This window comes from Sebastes umbrosus, chromosome 4 (genome assembly GCF_015220745.1).
Source record: "Sebastes umbrosus isolate fSebUmb1 chromosome 4, fSebUmb1.pri, whole genome shotgun sequence".
NCBI classification, from domain to species: Eukaryota; Metazoa; Chordata; class Actinopteri; order Perciformes; family Sebastidae; genus Sebastes; species Sebastes umbrosus.
Genome location: NC_051272.1, coordinates 19324494 through 19343550, shown reverse-complemented (window position 1 = coordinate 19343550; position 19057 = coordinate 19324494). Strand labels below are relative to the sequence as shown.

Below are 19057 nucleotides of genomic sequence, written 5' to 3'. Positions count from 1 at the left end.
CTGTCTGGAGCCACAAAACATTTGATCATTGTGATGAAGGTAACACAGTTTATAGTCTAAGTATATAGTATATAAGTATAATGCAGTGAGGGTCACAGTGCAAATGTACTACAGAGTATTAGGGCCACATTGAGGGAAAAAACATCTGAGATTTCCAGAAAAAAGTCGTAACATTACGAGAATAAAGTGGTAATATTACGAGAAAAAAAGTCTTTATATTACAAGAATAAAGTCATAAATTTACAAGAAAAAAGTCTTAATATTACGAGAATAAAGTCAGAAGTTTACGAGAAAAATAAAATAACACGTAAAATTCCTACTTTATTCTCATGATACTACGACTTTTTTTTCTCGTAAATGTCTGACTTTATTCTCGAAATCTCAAATGTATTTTTTTCCTCAATGTGGCCCTAGTATTCTGTTGTACCATCGACCTACAACAATGATAAATAAAAATGAAAATGTAAACAAAAAAAACAGTTATTCATTTCCACTAGTCTTTTTTAAAAATCCACAGGGAGCCACTGGAGAGGGGCTAAAGAGCCAGAGGCTCCAGAGCTGCAGGTTGCAGACCCCTGTCCTAGGTGCACTGAATGAAATTGCCCAGTTACCTGTGTTGTGTCAGTTCCTCCTGGAGGCCCCTGGGGTCCCCAGACCTCACTTTATTCTGAAACACACTTTGCTTCTGGCCTGTGCCCTTCTGCGCATGCGTGAGGAGGCGGTGTGTGGGGCCCCTCTATAGCCGCTGGTCCTGCTGCTGGTCCTCCAGTAGTCAGTAGTGATTGAGGATCTAACGGAGCAGCACGCAGGAGAGCGGCGGTGCACGGTGTGGGGGAAATATGACACACAAATCCGGATAAATGGCGAAGTTTAAGATGAAAGTCTATCAGCACTGGTTGTTTTTTGTTTTGTTTCTTCCTTTATCAAGTAAGTGTTATTGTTTTTTGCTACTAATGTTGTCAATAACTGTGCTGACCTGATATTATGTGGACGGACTGTTGATGGCATAATAACGGTAGTGTTACTGCTCCTCTCTAAAACAGACTCATGTAGCTCACTATTATGATAAAAAAAACTGTTGTTTTCTGAACCACATTGACTAAGAGGTCATAACTACACAGTTTGTTTAACTTTATACTATATATCATTTCTATTAGTCCTGTGTTTCTCTGACAAACTTCATGTCTAGAATTTATGACAGCAAATATGAAAACACCAGACACCATACATCACTGTTCCTGAAAGATAAATGGTGTTTTTTGTTGTTGTTTTAATAGGATAGCACATTATACATCAACATATATGGTAATACTCCCTGATACTCCCTGATACAGCTGCTTTAAACATAGTGTGTCTGTCATACTGAGAAATTAATTTCAACAACACCATTCTGTATGTTTTTTTTTGGTCATTTTCTGTAATAACAATGTAGTTTTCTTGTAATTTTACATGATATATGTATGGTCTATAGAGTTATTGTTGTGCAGCTGTAGTCAGGGTTGGAAATTAGCACCAGCCACCAGCCAAATGCTGGTAAAATATGCAAGTGGCTGCTTAGATTTGCTTCACCAGACAAAAAACAATAATGTATTGAGTGGCTGGTAACATTTCCACCAGCCACAGTGGCAGGTAGACAGTTCATTTCCAACTCTGGTTGTAGTCTTTCACTCCTCAGGAACATAACTTTACTAATGTTTCCCTTCTTTCCCTCCAGGTGTTTTATGTTTCAGCGAGTTGTCCTTCATCACAGAGCCCAGTGATGTTACCTTACTACCAAAGGACCCTGCGGTCTTGGACTGTCAGGCCCACGGGCTGCCTCCAGTCACCATCAAGTGGCTGAAGAATGGAGTTCGGTTGGCAGAAAGTGAGCACATACAGTTTCTGCCCAACGGCTCCTTGTACATACCAAAGATAAAACATACCAAGGAGGATTCAGATGAAGGATTCTACCAGTGCCTCTCCCAGAACAAATATGGAGCTATCCTAAGCCAAAGATCACGTCTGACTATCGCAAGTAAGTATGGAGCTCAGAGTGAAGCCAACATGGACTTTTATTCCTCTGTTTTCCCCTGTTAGGACCAAGATGAGGATGGGTTAAACTTGTTGGTGATATCTACTTTGTGGTGTCAACATGCAGGCATCAGAATGGCAAGTTCATGGGTTATTAACCTGGAGATGGGAAGCAGATGTACACCCACCCAGCTCTTTTTTTCTCTTCACTGAGGAGAAACCTCTAAAGCCTGGGTTTCCATGTTATTGGATGTTATTCAGACTTGGTCATGCTTGAGTTTAAAGCTGTCACTCCAGTTATAGGAGCATTTTAAGAGACAGTTAAATGTAGATGGAGAGTCAATCTAAAAGCTCATAAATACTCCATAAACACAACAGGCAGCCCTGAGTCTGAGTACACGGCCTGTTCCCTGTTTTTAGGAAAAGTAACACTTATGAAAGTACTCGGGAAACATTCGCGAAAAGTCAGAAATAAGCCTTCTCTCTTTTCTTCTAATGTTAGTGGGATTTCATTGTCACTGCAGACTGTGGCTCTGTGTAATTGCTGAATGGTCTGCTACACAGAGGAATCTCTGAAAGGCCATTTGCCTTTTAGCCTTTGTTTGGAGTAACCCTGACCACCCCAGAAGAAAAGGCGAGGTTTTCAGGGCATTTGTTTGTCCACATATCAGTGGACAGGACAGCTGTGTCTATTCAATGGATCTGGTCTACCATGGACACTTTTCACAGGTCTTAAGAAGGGATATCCCATGACTAGTGTCATGGAAACTAGCATGGCCTTCTGAAATATACTGATTTTGACACTGACATTGAGGATAGAAAGTTTGGGGCAATATGTTTCAATACTGAACAGTACAAAACTATGAAGACCTAGATACAAATATCACACAGGAAGAGCTTCATAAATATAGAAATACAAACAGGAAAACCAATCTTATAGGTTTATAGACACAGCAACTTTGCTCTGATGATTTTTGTTGTTTTTTAATTAAAGGGCAACAAACAAATTCCGTTTTCTATAAGATGACCACATAAAAACCTTCAAAAGTCAAGTTTGACCTGTCGTCCAGCCTTTGTCAGTGAAAGGGTTAAAGGTTTTCGGTCAGCTGTAGGCGGGGGAGTGGAGGATGGGCCTCCTCTGTGCTCCCCTTCTGTCCAGAGGTCCTGGGGGTCAGGGGTCAGCAGGGAAAGCCTTTGTGATGTCACAGGCCTGCCCTGGCTGGGCTGCCCTGCTGTTCTTTCTCCCGGCCCACAATCCCTTTCACTGGATCTGTCCCTCTGTTGCCCCGTCAACCAGAGCCCCTTTTGTTAAAGAAAGGCCAGTTTGTCATGTGATTGAACGGGCGCTGATATTCCAGTAAATAGTGATGATCTTTTCAAAACATGTTTACATTCAGGAGGTAGTTTCGTTGTTGTTCTGGGACTACATCACTGGTTTCAGCACATCTTGGATTCACAGAGGGTGTCACATATCTGTCATATATTTCTCACAATATCTGCAAAATAGTATGCTTTATTATAATTGAATAGTACTGTAGCATTTGATATAAACAACATACAAATCACAGGGCTCTCTTTTTTAGACTAGTGGTAAACTGGCTTCGATCTGGCTCCCAGTTTGGGCTAAAATTGAATGGACAGGGGGTTGAAGCGAACTTTGACCTCTCTAGAGAAACCTTTGTGCTGTTTGACCTAGACATTGATTTGTTCTTTACAACAGAGGTGACCATATTAGCGGATCAGTCTGTGCAGGCCACACCCACCATCTACATCACTGATCCCAGTACGAGTGAAGACGGTCTGTTATCTCCCAGTGGAGAGTAAACAACATGTTGTTTTTAACTTCTTACCAGGTGCTTTTCATGATGCTCACCAGTCAGCCATGTTGTCTGGAGACAGAATAGGTGGATCATTCCAGACTTCGTGATAATACTAGCCATTGGAAGATATTACATGTATTTTGGGATTGGGTTCTGTTGTCATGTACTAACACTAAAGTAAAACCTACTGATAGTCCAGAGGAATAATTCACAAACAAACCCTGAAGGATCATTCACACTGGTTTAGGCTAACCCCCTAATGTGTATCACATTAGCAGGTAGTCCAGTTTTATTTGTGTAATATTGATGACATTAGGTCTTGAATTAAAGGATTGCTCTTTAATTTGGAAGTCCCCAAAGCTCAAGGATTTAAATGCGGAGCTTCAGTGGGAGAACAGGGTATTGATTTTCTTTAACATGATATTGACTTCCTTCCTGTGAGTGAGGGGGGAAGGGAGAGAGTTATCGCCTTAATGAATGAAGGTCATTGGTCATATCTTACAGAGTATTCTGGAGACAAATGCAGATTAAGGTTTGCTTATTTGTGGTGATTATTGAAAGACCTTTTGAACACACACAAACAGAATGTGACTCAGCAACTTGATCACAGGTGTTTTAGTCATTTTAAAGCAAGTACATTTATACATAATCAGTGTCTACACCTTAATGAATGAAGGTCAATTGTCATATCTTACAGAGTATTCTGGAGACAAATGCAGATTGAGGTTTGCTTATTTGTGGTGATTATTGAAAGACCTTTTGAACACATAAACAGAATGTGACTCAGCAACTTGATCACAGTTGCTTTAGTCATTTTAAAGCAAGTCTATCTATACTTGTAATACTTATAATCAGTGTCTACATAGCAGGGTCTAAGCATAGCATTTACATATGTATAGCTGTAAAATATGTGCAACATAAATCTGACAAAATGGTGTTTTTTGCCTATATGTAGTGTGTCATCCCTGACTTCTGCAAAAAATGGGTTTTCTTTTATATTTCAACATTGTTTTTGATATATTTTTTTTATATCCCCAATGGCAATCCTTATTATGCAAAGTGAATTGATCAGTTTTTATCTATAACAATGCATCATTCAGTGTCATTCTTCTATTGATCCATTGATTGGACCAGCTGGTCAGTATGGGACCTGATAGCTCATCTGCACAGTGCACACAAGCAAGATCATGGTCTCTCACAAAGATCAATTCCTTTCATACAATCAGTTAACATCCATCAAAGTCAGGACTTTGCATGTATAATGTATAATGTTTTACCAAATATTGAAAGAAAATGACAAACTGAATTAAAATTAAAAATATTTAATTCAGTCGCCCACCACTAAAACAAATACTCATTGATTTCATAATAAGCTAATACATTGGGTTTTAGTTATAATATTCTACTGCTGATATTTCGGCATTGATTGATCATTTTTTGTTCCACAGGTATCTCAGAGTTTGTGTTGCATCCTGTGCCTTTTGTGGTGACTGAGGGCTCAGTGGCACGATTCTCCTGTTCTGTCACCTCCAGCCCTCCAGCCACTATCACCTGGGAGCTCAACCAAAGCACATTACCACTACGAACAGACAGGTACCTGCAGACACGCCATCATACATTCCCTATATACTTTTGTGGACATCATGCATTTGTAATCTAGTAGCAGCTCCCAAATTCTGTTGCTGTCCACATATATCCTCCGGTTTGACCCTAATGTTACCGTTGTATGTTCCCAGAATAACGGTTTTGCCCAACGGAGTCCTTCAGATCCACAATGTACAACTAGAAGATGCTGGACAATATCGATGTGTGGCAACTAACATCGGTAGCCGTTCGAAGAGTAGAGAGGCCACACTGACAGTCAACCAAGGTACAGAGACCGCATCAACTGGATTTTTATGAACAAGCATTATATTATTTAAGGAATTGATTTTTAACATTTTCCTTTTCTTGTGAAGGTGTAGGCCCTAAACCCCGTCAGAGACCCAGAATCATTGCTGGACCTCAGAATGTCACAGTTTCTCTTCGCCAAACTGTGGTGCTGGAGTGTGTGGCCACAGGCAACCCCTGGCCCATCATCTCCTGGAGCCGTGCTGACAGTAAACCCATTGATGTGTACAACGCCAAAGTGCTGGGCAACGGGAACCTGGTTATTACTGATGTCAATTCCAAGCACAATGGAGTCTACCTCTGCAGGGCCACCACCCCTGGGACCCGCAACTACACTATTGCTGCAGCCAACCTCACAGTTCTAGGTACAGTAAACTCTTGAGTAGTTACACAGCATTGGTTGTCATTGCTTCTTATATTCCATATGCCATAACACAACAAAATCTTTTGCAGATGTAAACTCAGGTACAAGATGCCACACAATTTGTGTTTTGTGGGTTAAATAGACTGCGTTTTCATCACTTTTCTGTCGCACCTCTGTTTCAGTGCCACCATCCATTGTGGAAAGGCCCGAGAGCCAGACCCGTCCAAGAGCAGGCACTGCCCGGTTTATGTGCCAAGCAGAGGGAGTGCCCCCGCCACGCATCAGCTGGCTAAAGAATGGAGAAGAGGTTCACTTAAATGGGAGGATTAAGATGTACAACAGGTATTGCAATCAAACATAACTAAGTACCGTGGAAAAAAAACCTGCCTTAATCAAATATGATTGAATTTCTTGACTGATTGCTAATAGTTTGCCTATTGTTTCACAGTAAATTGGTGATTACCCAGATCATCCCCGAGGATGATGCCATCTATCAGTGTATGGCAGAGAGCGAGCAGGGTTCTGTGCTGTCCTTGGCTCGCCTTATTGTAGTCATGTCCGAGGACAGGCCCAGTGCACCAAGAGATATCCACGCTGAGACCATCTCAAGCTCTGCTATCTTACTGGCCTGGCAGAGACCTCTCTACAATGCAGACAAAGTCATCGCCTACTCCATCCACTATATGAAGGCTGAAGGTGAGACCATAGAACCAGTTCATTCTGTTTAAGGTTTTTCATTTGGGCTGTTGTGGACCGGGAGAGATGAAGGTATGAAAAGATGACATTCAACCACGGTACGCTATCTCACTCTCACATGTGATCAACTTTCTTTGGCGAAGGCCATCTGTTGTTGCTGCACAGAGCAGAGGTCAAGGCGGACTCAGAATGGCAACTTCACTGAAATAACAACAGGCTTAGCCAGCCCATTGTCCACTCCCCAGCTCATTCTGCTTGCAGTTAAAGGGACAGGGTATCTTTTTAAAGCCTCACAGGCTTGCAAACCAGTAGCGTCAGGAGATATTCAACTCCAACCATTGACGTGACAGTTAGGTAACTCTATTAAGTAAAATCTGCCTTCGTTGTAAACACGTTTTAGATGTTTAATTAGGTTTGCTTTAAGAGGCCTGGAGGCAGTTATGTGGCTGTGCCTTGAGTTACACATGTTTATAGAAAAGATGAGTGACATTCAGAAACTGCCAGCATTGAGCCTCTCAAAACACTGACTGTTTACATGGTACATGTCTGACAACCTTTCAGAGAAGTCTCTTCTTTGGATAAACGTAACCTATTTCCTAACCTACTTTACGATGTGTTCCATGTCAGGTCTAAACAACGAAGAATACCAGGTTGTCATTGGCAACGACACGACCAGTTATATCATCGATGACCTTGAGCCAGCTCGAAACTACAGCTTTTACATCGTGGCCTATATGCCAATGGGAGCCAGTCGTATGTCAGACCAAGTCAGTCAACATACCCTGGAGGATGGTAAGCACAGAGCATTGAGACTCCCAGCATTCCTTGCAATAAATCACTTTGGTAGTTAAGCTAAAATGCATGCAAGTGATGTGTGCACAGAGCACATTTTGAGTGGAAATAAGGGGGATCAGCATTCTGGTGGTAGCACAATTTTCTACACACTAACAGAAAATTTATGTGAATAATAGATAGAAATATGACAGTTTTTGAGTCAAGTATATTTATATCCATGTCTTTCCACAGTGCCTTTACGTACCCCGGAGCTAAGTCTGACCAGCCAGTGCTCCACAGATATTCAGGTGAGCTGGCAGCCGCTGCCCGCCAAGTTGAGCCGCGGTCGGTTGTCTGCATACAGACTATCCTATCGCACAGCTGTGGACAGCACTGTCACCTCTGTGGAGATACCTCAGAACAGCACCGAATATCTGCTGGAGGGCCTGCAGCCGGACACCATCTACCTGCTCCGCATGGCTGCAGCAACCCGCGTGGGCTGGTGTGAGCCTTCTGCATGGACCTCGCACCGCACACCTAAGACCTCCAGCAGCAAAGGTAAACCTGCAGAAGGCTGAAAAGGAAAATGTTGTCAGAGTATTTTGAGAGCTGGGTGTTTTTCTTATCTATGCAATCTCATCACATGGTGTATAGAGCAGTTTTGCTCTCTTAATGTGACTAAGTTTTCATGCATTATTGAATTTATGCTCATGGTCAAAATCAGAAATCTTCAGCAGGGCAAGAAGCAAATAACGAGTTCATGCTATAGACTAATGGAATCACGTGGTGCCAAACTTTTGTTACATCCCTGTTTTGCTGCTCTGAGAATACCGGGAGGATCACTAGAGCTCATGCAGAGTGGCCTGGCTTATGAGTAGGGTTTGCTCTTGTAGCATTGTCCCACAGTCTTTGTGTTGGTTACCCAGGAACCTTTGCCCTTCGCTGTCAGTGATGTTAGAGTGGCCTCAGTCACGGGTCATAAAGAGAGGGCCTCAGGCGTCTATGTGGGGGGAAAGAATAGCCTCTTTTCATGGCCTGGTGTGTTGGGGGTGGCTGTTTGTCCACCAGAGCTGGACTTCTTGTTTTCAAAAGTTTGGTTATATATTTAGGCGATGTAGAGCAGCACAGCCGAAAGAATTCTACTTTTTTAATTGAGATCAAGGTCTAGAGCATGATGATCTAGACCTTGATCAACTAGTAATCTAACAAAATGCTGTGTATATTGGTGCATTTTCTTCCAATATGAAGCTTAAATTATAACTCTGTCACACCCAGACCATTATGTTAATGAGATGATCTTCCATCCATCCATCCTTTTTCTATACCCAGTGTCTTGTTGTTTTTTTGTTTAGTCTTCCTTTGTGCTCAGCAATAATTTTGAATATGAATGTTTATTGATCCCATGTCTACCATCTCTGCCCCAAAGTGCCTTCAGCCCCTACTCTTCAACTTGAGCCGCTTAACTGCACCTCCATTGTGGCTCGCTGGCAAACCTCCCCACAGTCTGTGATTGTCCAGGGTTACCAGCTGTGTTACCACGAGGAAGGCCAACCAGAGCAGCCCGTCATCCAGCTGCAGGCTCAAAAGTATACCTACACCATCAGTGGCCTTGGTGAGTGAAGCCCTCTTGTTGCCAGTTGTGTAGTTGTGAGATGATGGGATAGTGGAGTGGATGAAAAAAACATGTATATTTGACTGTGTTAGTGCATTTCTTCCTGTTAAATTGGCGTAGCGACAACAGAGAGTGACCGATTGGTTCTCACTCAAATGGGTCCCACTTTAATTCAGTGGGCAGTTGGAACCTACATTTGCATTTTCACCCTCTGCCCTGATCAATATGGGCTGACCCCTCTTGCCTAACCAGTAGCCCCCTCAAGTCTGGTTGCGGTATTGTGTGAGAGCAGGCCCCCAGGGTTAGAGGTCAAGATCCAGATGTCCCTCCCACCACCGTTTCCCATCCCGCGGCTTGCATAATTACCCCTGGCCATTGTGTTCTACCCAGGGCCAGACCTGCCCTGTAAGACCCTGGCCACTACCCCCTTTAGCTGGACACCGAAGCACACAAACAAAGACCCTTGGGATTGGCTGAAACTGGACCGAGCCACTGACCTCTAGCCGTGAGACAGCAGTCCTGGATTAGGACCCTGCCCCCACTGGTCATCTGTGCTGTCCATGCAAATGACCCAGAGCAATCTATATGCAGTATGAACCAGAGCCATAATGACCAAAACTGTTGATATCATTTTGACTGATGGGATACTTTAAGCACAGTGTGGTTCCTACGCAATTCATACCCAAAAAGTTGAAATAGCAATAGTAGATTCTTAGTAAAATGTTTTTTGTTTAATGTTTTTGTAGTAATAACTTGCTAGATCTGTAAAAAAAACCTTCAGTTTGATTCTATATTGATAATCACACAAGCTGCTGTCATTGGTTTCATATTCCATAACATCACTGACTGTTTTGGAGCCATGTTTCTTTCTGATTCGCTCCAAGTTTAAGGCTATAACACAAGGCCAGTAGGAAGGACGTGAAAGGGGGAACAAAAGGGGCCCAGCTCCTCTCCCACAGTCCTGCGCCCAGATTCCTTCTGTTCTATCTTGGCCTGACCTGGTGACCCCAGTCAAACCCCCCCAGTCCCATGGGCCTAGGCTCCCAGCAGCTGAACACTGGCCCAGCCCCCACAGCAGGCCTGGACACACCGCCTTCACTGGTCAATACCCATAGGCTGACCTTTAACTCTGGAGGCATAAAACAAATCTTAACACTCCCTAAAAATGTCTGATTTAGGAGCTAATGAAATGGTAGCTTTTCTGCAAGTTATTTTGTGTTTTAACAAAATTTGATTGCTTATTTTCAAAGCTTCCCACCCCGAGAGTTAAATGATCTTTCTGATGTCTTTTAGCCAGTACTTGATACAGCCTTGTATAAAGCCTCATAATTGCTTTATTTTTTTAAGTTTCCTCATCTCACCTCTGTTTTTCCCCTCCAATTTTGTGTCTTGTTTGTATTGTGTTTTAGTGCTGATAGGGGTTCATAGTTGTAAAATCTTTATAGGCTTTCAAAAGGTAGAAATATCTCTTTGTGATAATTTTCCTAGAGCTTATTGATCATGTCGCCATATTTACCAGGCCTGGGGGCTGGTTGATCTTTCTCATGCTCCTTACACATGACAACACATGATAAATGAGAGTTTGGGGTGACTCAGGAGACCATGCATTGTCCATGTGTGGGGAGCGGCCATTTATGACCTACAAACGTCCCCCTCCTGCAGCTAATTGTCCAAGTGTCTGCCTTTTTAAGAAATATATAAAAAATGATGCTAATCTATTTTTTAACCATCATTTCTGGTATTTTAATAGAGATCTTTCAGAGTTTTGCAATATTAACCAAATATGTGGCCCCTATTGGACTATTCATTTGAAGAAAGATGTTCTGTGCATGTATTTTAATGTCAGTTTGACCAACCTTGAAAATTGATTGTTTGTCTTCTAGATCCAAGGAGAAAGTATCATGTCAAGATTCTGGCTGTCAGTGAGGCTGGAGATGGCTATCAGACAGACCAAACAGTTAGCACTCCGGGATGTGTGTGTAAGTACATTTCTCTGTTGTTTATTTAAAAGTCTTACAATTTAAAAATGGAATTCAAACCTTTTCTCAAATGGGATGAAAATATGCATTTTGTTTGCATCATTCAGCGGCTAGAGACCAACTGGCAGCAGCCCCTCCGCCTCCAGATCATGTGACTATCTTCGGCAACAATTCATCTGCAGTGTCTCTGCGCTGGAGCCGTCCTGCTTTCGCCTCTGGAAAGGCTGTCAGCTATACAGTCCGTTGTACACCTGTGGGCACCCACAACGCCTCTGCTATACGCTACCTACAAACGTAAGCTGAGAACCCCCAAAAATGTAGTGTTTTACGTCTGGCGTGATTAATAATGCCTCCAAAAGTTATTTTGGTTTGGTTGCATACATATTTGCATTACACTGCATGTTTGTGAATGGGTGGATATGGCCCTTGTACTTTTATCATTGGCTGTTTGTATTGATGTAACAGAAATTTAACCTCACAGTTTCACATTTTATACAGTAAATAGCTCTGGATTATTGTCTGCAAAAAGCCCATAATGTATGCTTGTTGTCTGTCCACAGTACCAAACAGAGTGTGGTGGTTCAAAATTTGGATCCAAACACTCGTTATGAGTTTGTTGTGCGTCTCCATGTGGACCAAATGTCGAGTCCCTGGAGTTCAGTTGTTAACCATCGGACTTTGCCAGCAGGTAATACATTACTGTAAATTACTGTAACATCATTTTGTCATGACTATGTTGCTGTTTGTAGGGCGGTCCTCGACCAAAGAAGTTCTTTGTCGACTAACACTAATACGATTTTGTTTACTAATCGATAAGTTGATTTAATCAACAGATCTGTGAGTTTCTCCACAAACAATAACTCAAAAGTACCACTTTAAATCTTGTTTTTACAAGAGATGTGATCATAAGTTTCTTGGAAATAAGTAATTTAGCATGAAAAATGCATAAAAAAAAGACTATTCGACTAAAGAAATCTTAGTCTGACTAAGACCAAAATGATCGAATAGTTGATTAATCGATTAAGAGGGGGCAGCCTTAGCTGTTTGTGTATCCCACCATTCCTCTACTGTCCGGATTCAAATCAGATAATTGCATATTTCTCAGTATATTTCACAGCAAGTGTTGTTTATTGTGAATGTGATTTCTCTGTGTGCAGCACCTAGCCAACCACCTACAGGAGTGCGAGTGACTCTGATCGAGGACGACACTGCTCTGGTGTCCTGGAGGGAGCCCACGGAGCCCAATGTGGTGGTTACACGCTACACCATCCTGTACGCCTCCCAGAAAGCTTGGTTGTCTGGACGCTGGCAAATACTGCAGAGAGAGGGTGAGTAGTGGGCTGGATCAAGTTATCTGTAAAGTCAGTGATCATGTTGCAATTTTAGAAAGATATCAGAACATTACATAGATAAATAGTGAAAAGAACGAAGTAATGCCATAAAAGAGATTTACAAAAGTCCATTAAGCACAATAAACTAATCACTGAATATATACCTAAAGCACTCACATCCCCCGTAACATATAGGAACATTTTGTTTCCAGGAAACAAAACACAAATATATCTTACTTTTTTTAATGTTACTCATGTAGAATACCTGAGATAATGTTAACTCTCCAGCTTCAGTTGTACCTGTCATGGGGAGCTGTAAATATATCATGCATGCTGTATAGAGCTATTTATGCAACATTAAGTGCACCAGTATCAGTGTTCTGTGTTTCTAATCATTGCTGTGTGTTTCTGCTTTTGTTTACAGGAAGCCACACGATGGCCTTGCTGGAGAAGCTGGAGGCAGGGAACGTCTACCTGGTGAAAATCTCTGCCTCCAACCTGGTTGGTGACGGGCCCTTCTCTAACACTGTGGAGCTGCCACTGAAGCATGGAAACACCCACCGCAGCAAGAACCCCAGGCACTCTGAAAGCTTCCCCGATACAACAGGTAAACACCAGGGAACACTGGAGAATACATGATAGTTTGTTCCATTTATTATATAAATTTATGACCATATGAAGGTGAAGCTATACTCCGGTGTTAGTGTTCTTAGGTTGAAATGAAATGGTTTGAATTTATCTCTGGCTATAATGTAATATTAGGGTTGTGATGCCACTTAGGCTTAATTTGAGTCCAGCTTTATTAAATCATGATACACTTTGACACCAGTATGGATTCATAATGGAGAGTGAATGAAAGTTCCTCTCTGGTAGGAAACAAACCACTAGGAGGCGTAGGTCAGCAACATTTGGTAACCCTATTAATTAATAACCAAGACAGTGGTTTAGTATAGGCATAATAAAGCATAAAGTTGTATGTTTTTAATTAATATAATTTTTACGTATTTTTCAAATTTTGTTTAATTAGTTATGGTATTTTCATATTTCAGGTTTAAAGTTGTAAAAGTTGAGTTTTTTTCTGATAAAAGCTTGGTGTACTTGTTAATACACATCAGTCCTGCACACAGTGTTGATCATGAACTGCAAACAACAATAGATGAATGTGAAGGTTTGTTAAACAGCAGTTTCTAGGCGGAGAGTATTAACCTCTGTTTTCCTTCAGCGTTATCTCCTCTGTATATTAATTTTCTCTAAATAATTGTAACTAATGTGTAATCATTTCCCATCTGAAACCATGTTGTTTATCTTCCAGTCTTCTCTGACGGTCTGTACCACATAGACCAGCGGTCTATGACAGGGATCATTGTTGGCGTGAGCATCGCCTTGGCCTGCATTGTTATGTGTGCCGTAATCCTCATCAGTAAGGGCAGACCAAGGTACTGATTCTAACCATTTAAAACTGTTTATAATTATATTATAAAACATAAACAATTAGGTTTTTCTGACATTTCTTTACATTATTATCTTTGTATGACTAATAGAAAATCGTCCAGTCACAAAGTCATTGCTGTGGGAGCTGCTGAAGGTCCACATACTGGTTTGGCCCTGCCCAGAGAACACCATAGGGAGAATGTGGAGGCCCTTATACCCATGATAAGTCAACACTTTCTAGATACCAAGGTGAGACAAACTGAAAACTGAGTTATTGATCTTCTGGTTTCAGAAATAGAAATGTACGTTTCACAGGTACATGTTCGATGGACCATAACAAATCAGTATTTCTCATATATCTTCTCATTTGTTCCAGAGCGGAGCTAATATGGTCATAAATAGTGCCGGTCCAATCAGCAGCAAGAATCAAAGCAAGAGGTGGCTGCTCTTCAAGAGGGAGACCAGGAATCCAGCTCTAAGTGATGTAAGTGGTGCAACATTATTCTGCTCAATCAGCTTTCTTTTCAGTCAGATTTCTTAATTTCTATTTTCTCTACCTCATTAGGCTGAGAGGAGAGCCAGCTTGTACGAGGCTGGTAAAACTGTTCTGAGGTACGAGGAGCATTTAGGTTCAGCGCCCCTGCCACCTTCGTCCCGGGAGATCATCTACGGACCTTATCACTCAGAGAGCTCTCACACCAGCGAGGGCAGCCAAGAGACGGGAGACTCTGGACACTACTCCAACGAAGGAAGCAATGAAGAGATGAGCAACCCTTCGACCTGCCAAAGCTCCAGACCTGAATCTTTTGGGCCGGACGACGGTGCCATCGCTGAGCTGAAGCAGTCTTTTGAAGTGGAAAATGAGGAGCGCCATCCCCTCCATCACTCCGCCCCTGATGCTACCCGCTTCTGCTGCACCTCAGAGGGCTCTCGTCCTGCCCAAGCAGTCGGATCCTGACATCACCCCGGCCCAGATCTGCTCTCCAGCAGCCGAAGCTGCGCCACTTCTACCTCGTTTGCTTCCTGAGTTGAGCCCCTCGGTTATTTCCTGAGGCACAAGGGATCAGGAAGCCAGCTGCTGCGACGGACGAAATGTGCTTTTGCTTCGGATCTACCTCAGGATTTTGTATGAATGTTTGTTATAACATTTTATTTCCATTTTTTTTTTACCTGTTTGGCGTTGTCTGTCCTAAACCAAAGCTCACCCATGATGAATGTTAAAAAGAATGTCAAAAATGTACTGTGATACATTTTCATTATATTTAATTACTTTCCACTGGAGCAGAGGGTGTACAGTAGTTGGGCCCTTTTGACTGATTATCTACCTCCGTGTTCTGTTCTTGTGTATACATTACTACCTCCTTTTCACCATATATTGTGCAGTATTATCTCAGACTCAGGGGACAAGGTGAAAACATTTCTTTGCCATGTCTTGTTACCTCTGTTGGGGCGTCATTAACTGGAGGTCCTCATTTTTTTAAATCCACTGAACTTTTATTTTCACGGTTGAAAGAGCTTTTTTGTCTTTGAATGATGTATGTTGTGAAAATAACAAGTGCATTAGATATCGTCAAACTGTTTGAGCTTTATCATACAATATGGTTTGTCATTTCCAGTGCACTGAACTCAAAGCTTTAACATGGCCTTAATATCGAAAGGGCTTTGCATACTAAAGAAGATGAAATCCAAAGATGGGAAAAATTGTACCCAAAGAGTTTTTGATAATACAAAAGATATTCTAAGGCAACCAAAAATAGAGAGGATATACGTTAAGGGTGCGTTTGCCAAAAATATTGTTCTTACCAATGATGTAAATTTCCCTTAGAATGGTGGTTTGAATGCTTTTCTCAGTGTACATTTTCTTGATGGTTTATTCTGGTGAAAGCTTTAGCACAAGTCTCCCCGGCTTGTGCTCCGTTTGCCTTCTAGACCATTGCTAAACGCAGCGGTGATGCCGATGCTATTATCCAAAGAGTTGTCTCCTTCCTCAGATGGGTATGGCTTTTCATTCAGTTGATCCTTGGTACTGTGAGGTGGAAATATTTGACACCCGACCAAAGATCCAGTTTGTCCTGCCAGTGATAGATGATGATATTTATTCCTTGTTAAGAGAATCATCTGTTACCTATCACCAATATTGCTGCATGGCGAAGAGTTCTCTTTCTTTCTCCATAATATTTCCTGTCCAAGGTGTGACAATGAAGGATTCTGACTATCAAAATGGAAACCCTCTGTGTGAAGAGCAACATAATCAATTTTTATATCTTTATAATACAAATAATCCTAACCAAAGAAATGTGTCTGTTATTTAGTGATTTTCTTTGGTTTTCATTTACATTATTTGCATTTAAATGTGATATAATTTCCAATGGTTTTGATTGCTAGAAAGGCATTTTAACATAGTTTTTTATTTTAAAGCTTGAGATGTCAAATTGTTCTGCTGTCTTTTTATCACCATGAGATGTCACCTGAATGATACCTACGTAGGTTACATTGGAAATTTGAATTTAGATTGTCTTTCTAGCATGATGTCGTAAACAAAAACATTTCCCAATTTAAATGTGACATTTTACTAAATTAATAAGACTGGTTCTAAGTTCATAGTTTGTCTGTGTAATGCGTTGATATAAAAGGTTCATTTGAAAGCCGCAGATTATTTTTGCTGACTTAACTCAGGTGCCAAATGTAGATTTAGAGTGTAGACTTAAATGTTTATATTTAAGTTATGTTTTTTTTTTTATATTTCTGCTTTTGAATACCAAAAAACATCTTTTAATCCAAAGTGAGCAACAGAACGAATTGTTTTAAGTGTTGAATTGTTGCAACAGACTTTTTTGATACTCAAGATGATCGCAAATACTAGATAATAAAATTGTTCTTGGAAAAATGCATTTTGTGTTGCACTTTGTCTCCTTGGGATTATGTTTGAGACTGAAATATTTATTGAAAAGTTAAGATAATAAGGAATATTTTTAATAACAGTGTATACTATATACAGTTACATATTACATGTACAGCTTTTTAGAAACATATAGTATTCTCACACTTTTTAAGCCTTTTCACACTGAAGAGAAATCTACAGTATTTCTGCTGTGTCGGCTCATTCACTGTGTGTAAATATGTAGAGCTATGTTTGACTCCATAATCAGTATAAAGTCATGAAGTGTGAACACCATGGTCACCAGCTGTATGCAGGGTGAGAAAGAAATACAGCTGTAAGACACACTTTAAGGGTTTGTGAATATCAGGTGGGAAAATAGGATGCCGTTAAGTGTTATAGAAATAATAAATATTAAATCTATAAATAAGACATTATTATATAAATAATTATATGAATAAAATATAAGTAAAATATATAAAAGAACTCAAAAAAATTCTACAAATTACATAAATTATTAATTTAATAATTATTTGTTTAATATATTTTCCACTATCCATCTCCGTATGATTGAGGAGAAGTGACAGGGATTTGTGAAAAATACTATCGTGAAATAAAAAAAATGTAAAAGGTGCATATTTATGATTTAGATTTAGATTTATTTGTCCCAGAGGGATATTTGTTTCCACAGCCAGAACATTTATTCTGCTATTAACAGAAGTGCCAAAATATTTCAAACATTTATTTCTATATCAGTATAAGCAGAGCTGGCGAGGGGCTCCAAACTGACTCAATGTGTATTTGTCATTGTTGCTGTAATGCTCTGAGTCAAGTCTTCCTCTGAAGAAACAGTAGTAATCACCCATGGGCCACACTTCATTCATCAAAACCTCTCAGATTAAAAAGTGCTGGTGTAGGATAATTGAGAAAGTCACGTCCATCTCTTATCAGAAACTCTTCAATACACTGCAGCCTTACCGAAATAAAATGCAAAATCTTTGAGTTAAAACTGCATTTTTTTGGTTGTGGCATATGTTCAGTTTCTGTTCTGTGTTTGTATAACTCTTTTTTACCCACTTGATTGATTGACATTTTCTTTAAAGACCCTTGTTTTTACACATATTTCAAAATGAGAGGAGAGAGTTCAAGCTCATTCAAGAATACAAATTTTCTTCCAACATACTCATCAATCCAAAGTGCAACAACTTTTTCAGCATGGCCATGACATGTTTACAAAAGCTGAATCCTACTATGTGAAGTGTGACACAAGGTACAGCAGGGGACCCCCTATTTTCCTTTTTCAAAAGGGACCTTGTGGACAATCATCTCAGTGCTTTAAGACTAATGAAAGGACAACACGCAAAGTCTCTCCTCAGAGCTTATGAAGAACTGATATGAACATATATGATGATGACCCCTGGAGCTACTATGGATGAGTGCAGTCTTATTATTTATTTATTTATTTATGCTTTTTTCTACCCTCTTTTATTTTTGTTATTATATTATTTTTTATAATTTAAGTTATCTTTCCTATCTTTCCTGTCCAGTTCCTGTGTTGTGTCAGTTCCTCCTGGAGGCCACTGGGGTCCCCAGACCTCACTTTATTCTGACACACACTTTGCATGATGATGACCCCTAGAGCCACTATGGAAGAGTGCAGTCTTATTATTATTTATTTATTTATTTATGCATTTCTTTTTTTTTTCCTTTAATTATTTTCTACCCTCTTTTATTTTGTGTTATTATTATTATTTTTTTTTTTTATAATTTAAGTTATCTTTCCTATCTAATTGTGTTTTAGAAGTATTGAGTTTTGATTACAATGCCTTAATGTTTGTAAATGAATTTTTTTCAATAAAATAAAAAATAAAATAAAAAAATAAAGATAAAATAAAAGGTCCAGCAGATGGCACAAAACTCCCATCAGGCTCTTCGGCTGCCAGGCTCTGAGAGGAAGAGGAAGAAGAAGAAGAGGAAGAGGAAGATGTTCTTATAGAGTGCAACAAATATGACAAAGAAAGAAGGGAATTGCTATCAGGAGTAGATGATGGAGATATTACAATCTGCTAGGAAAGACATCTAAGAAAGTACACAGTCTTCTAATTAATTACTTAAGGGCAACAGGAATAATGGAGAGAATTTAATTATTATTTATATTGTTATTATTGTTATTATTATTAATAATTATTAATTTTTATTTATTTATTTTATTATTATTATTTTTTTCCTGCCAATCTGCTCCAGTAAGTGGTGGTAATGCACCTCTAAGCTG

General features: G+C 40.2%; 1 protein-coding gene across 1 annotated transcript; it reads left to right on the top strand.

Moving 5' to 3' along the window:
* The first annotated feature begins 729 nt into the window (after positions 1–729).
* Positions 730–16797, top strand: LOC119487347 (protogenin B-like). The gene is made up of 19 exons (XM_037768147.1): positions 730–927; positions 1715–2014; positions 5279–5423; positions 5567–5700; positions 5789–6085; positions 6267–6426; positions 6533–6780; positions 7408–7572; positions 7807–8112; positions 8981–9166; positions 11050–11145; positions 11253–11439; positions 11706–11833; positions 12303–12473; positions 12901–13083; positions 13789–13912; positions 14018–14156; positions 14284–14391; positions 14473–16797. The coding sequence occupies exons 1-19, from the start codon at positions 861–863 to the stop codon at positions 14863–14865; spliced, it is 3537 nt and encodes a 1178-aa protein (XP_037624075.1). The 5' UTR covers positions 730–860; the 3' UTR covers positions 14866–16797.
* The last annotated feature ends 2260 nt before the right edge of the window (positions 16798–19057 follow it).

Bases quoted from the DNA above. Each gene is read 5' to 3' on its own strand.
- LOC119487347 (XM_037768147.1), top strand. From the start codon at position 861: ATGGCGAAGTTTAAGATGAAAGTCTATCAGCACTGGTTGTTTTTTGTT. The intron at 2,015-5,278 runs GTAAGTATGGAG...TTTGTTCCACAG, and splicing joins ATCACGTCTGACTATCGCAA to GTATCTCAGAGTTTGTGTTG. The intron at 5,701-5,788 runs GTACAGAGACCG...TTTCTTGTGAAG, and splicing joins CACACTGACAGTCAACCAAG to GTGTAGGCCCTAAACCCCGT.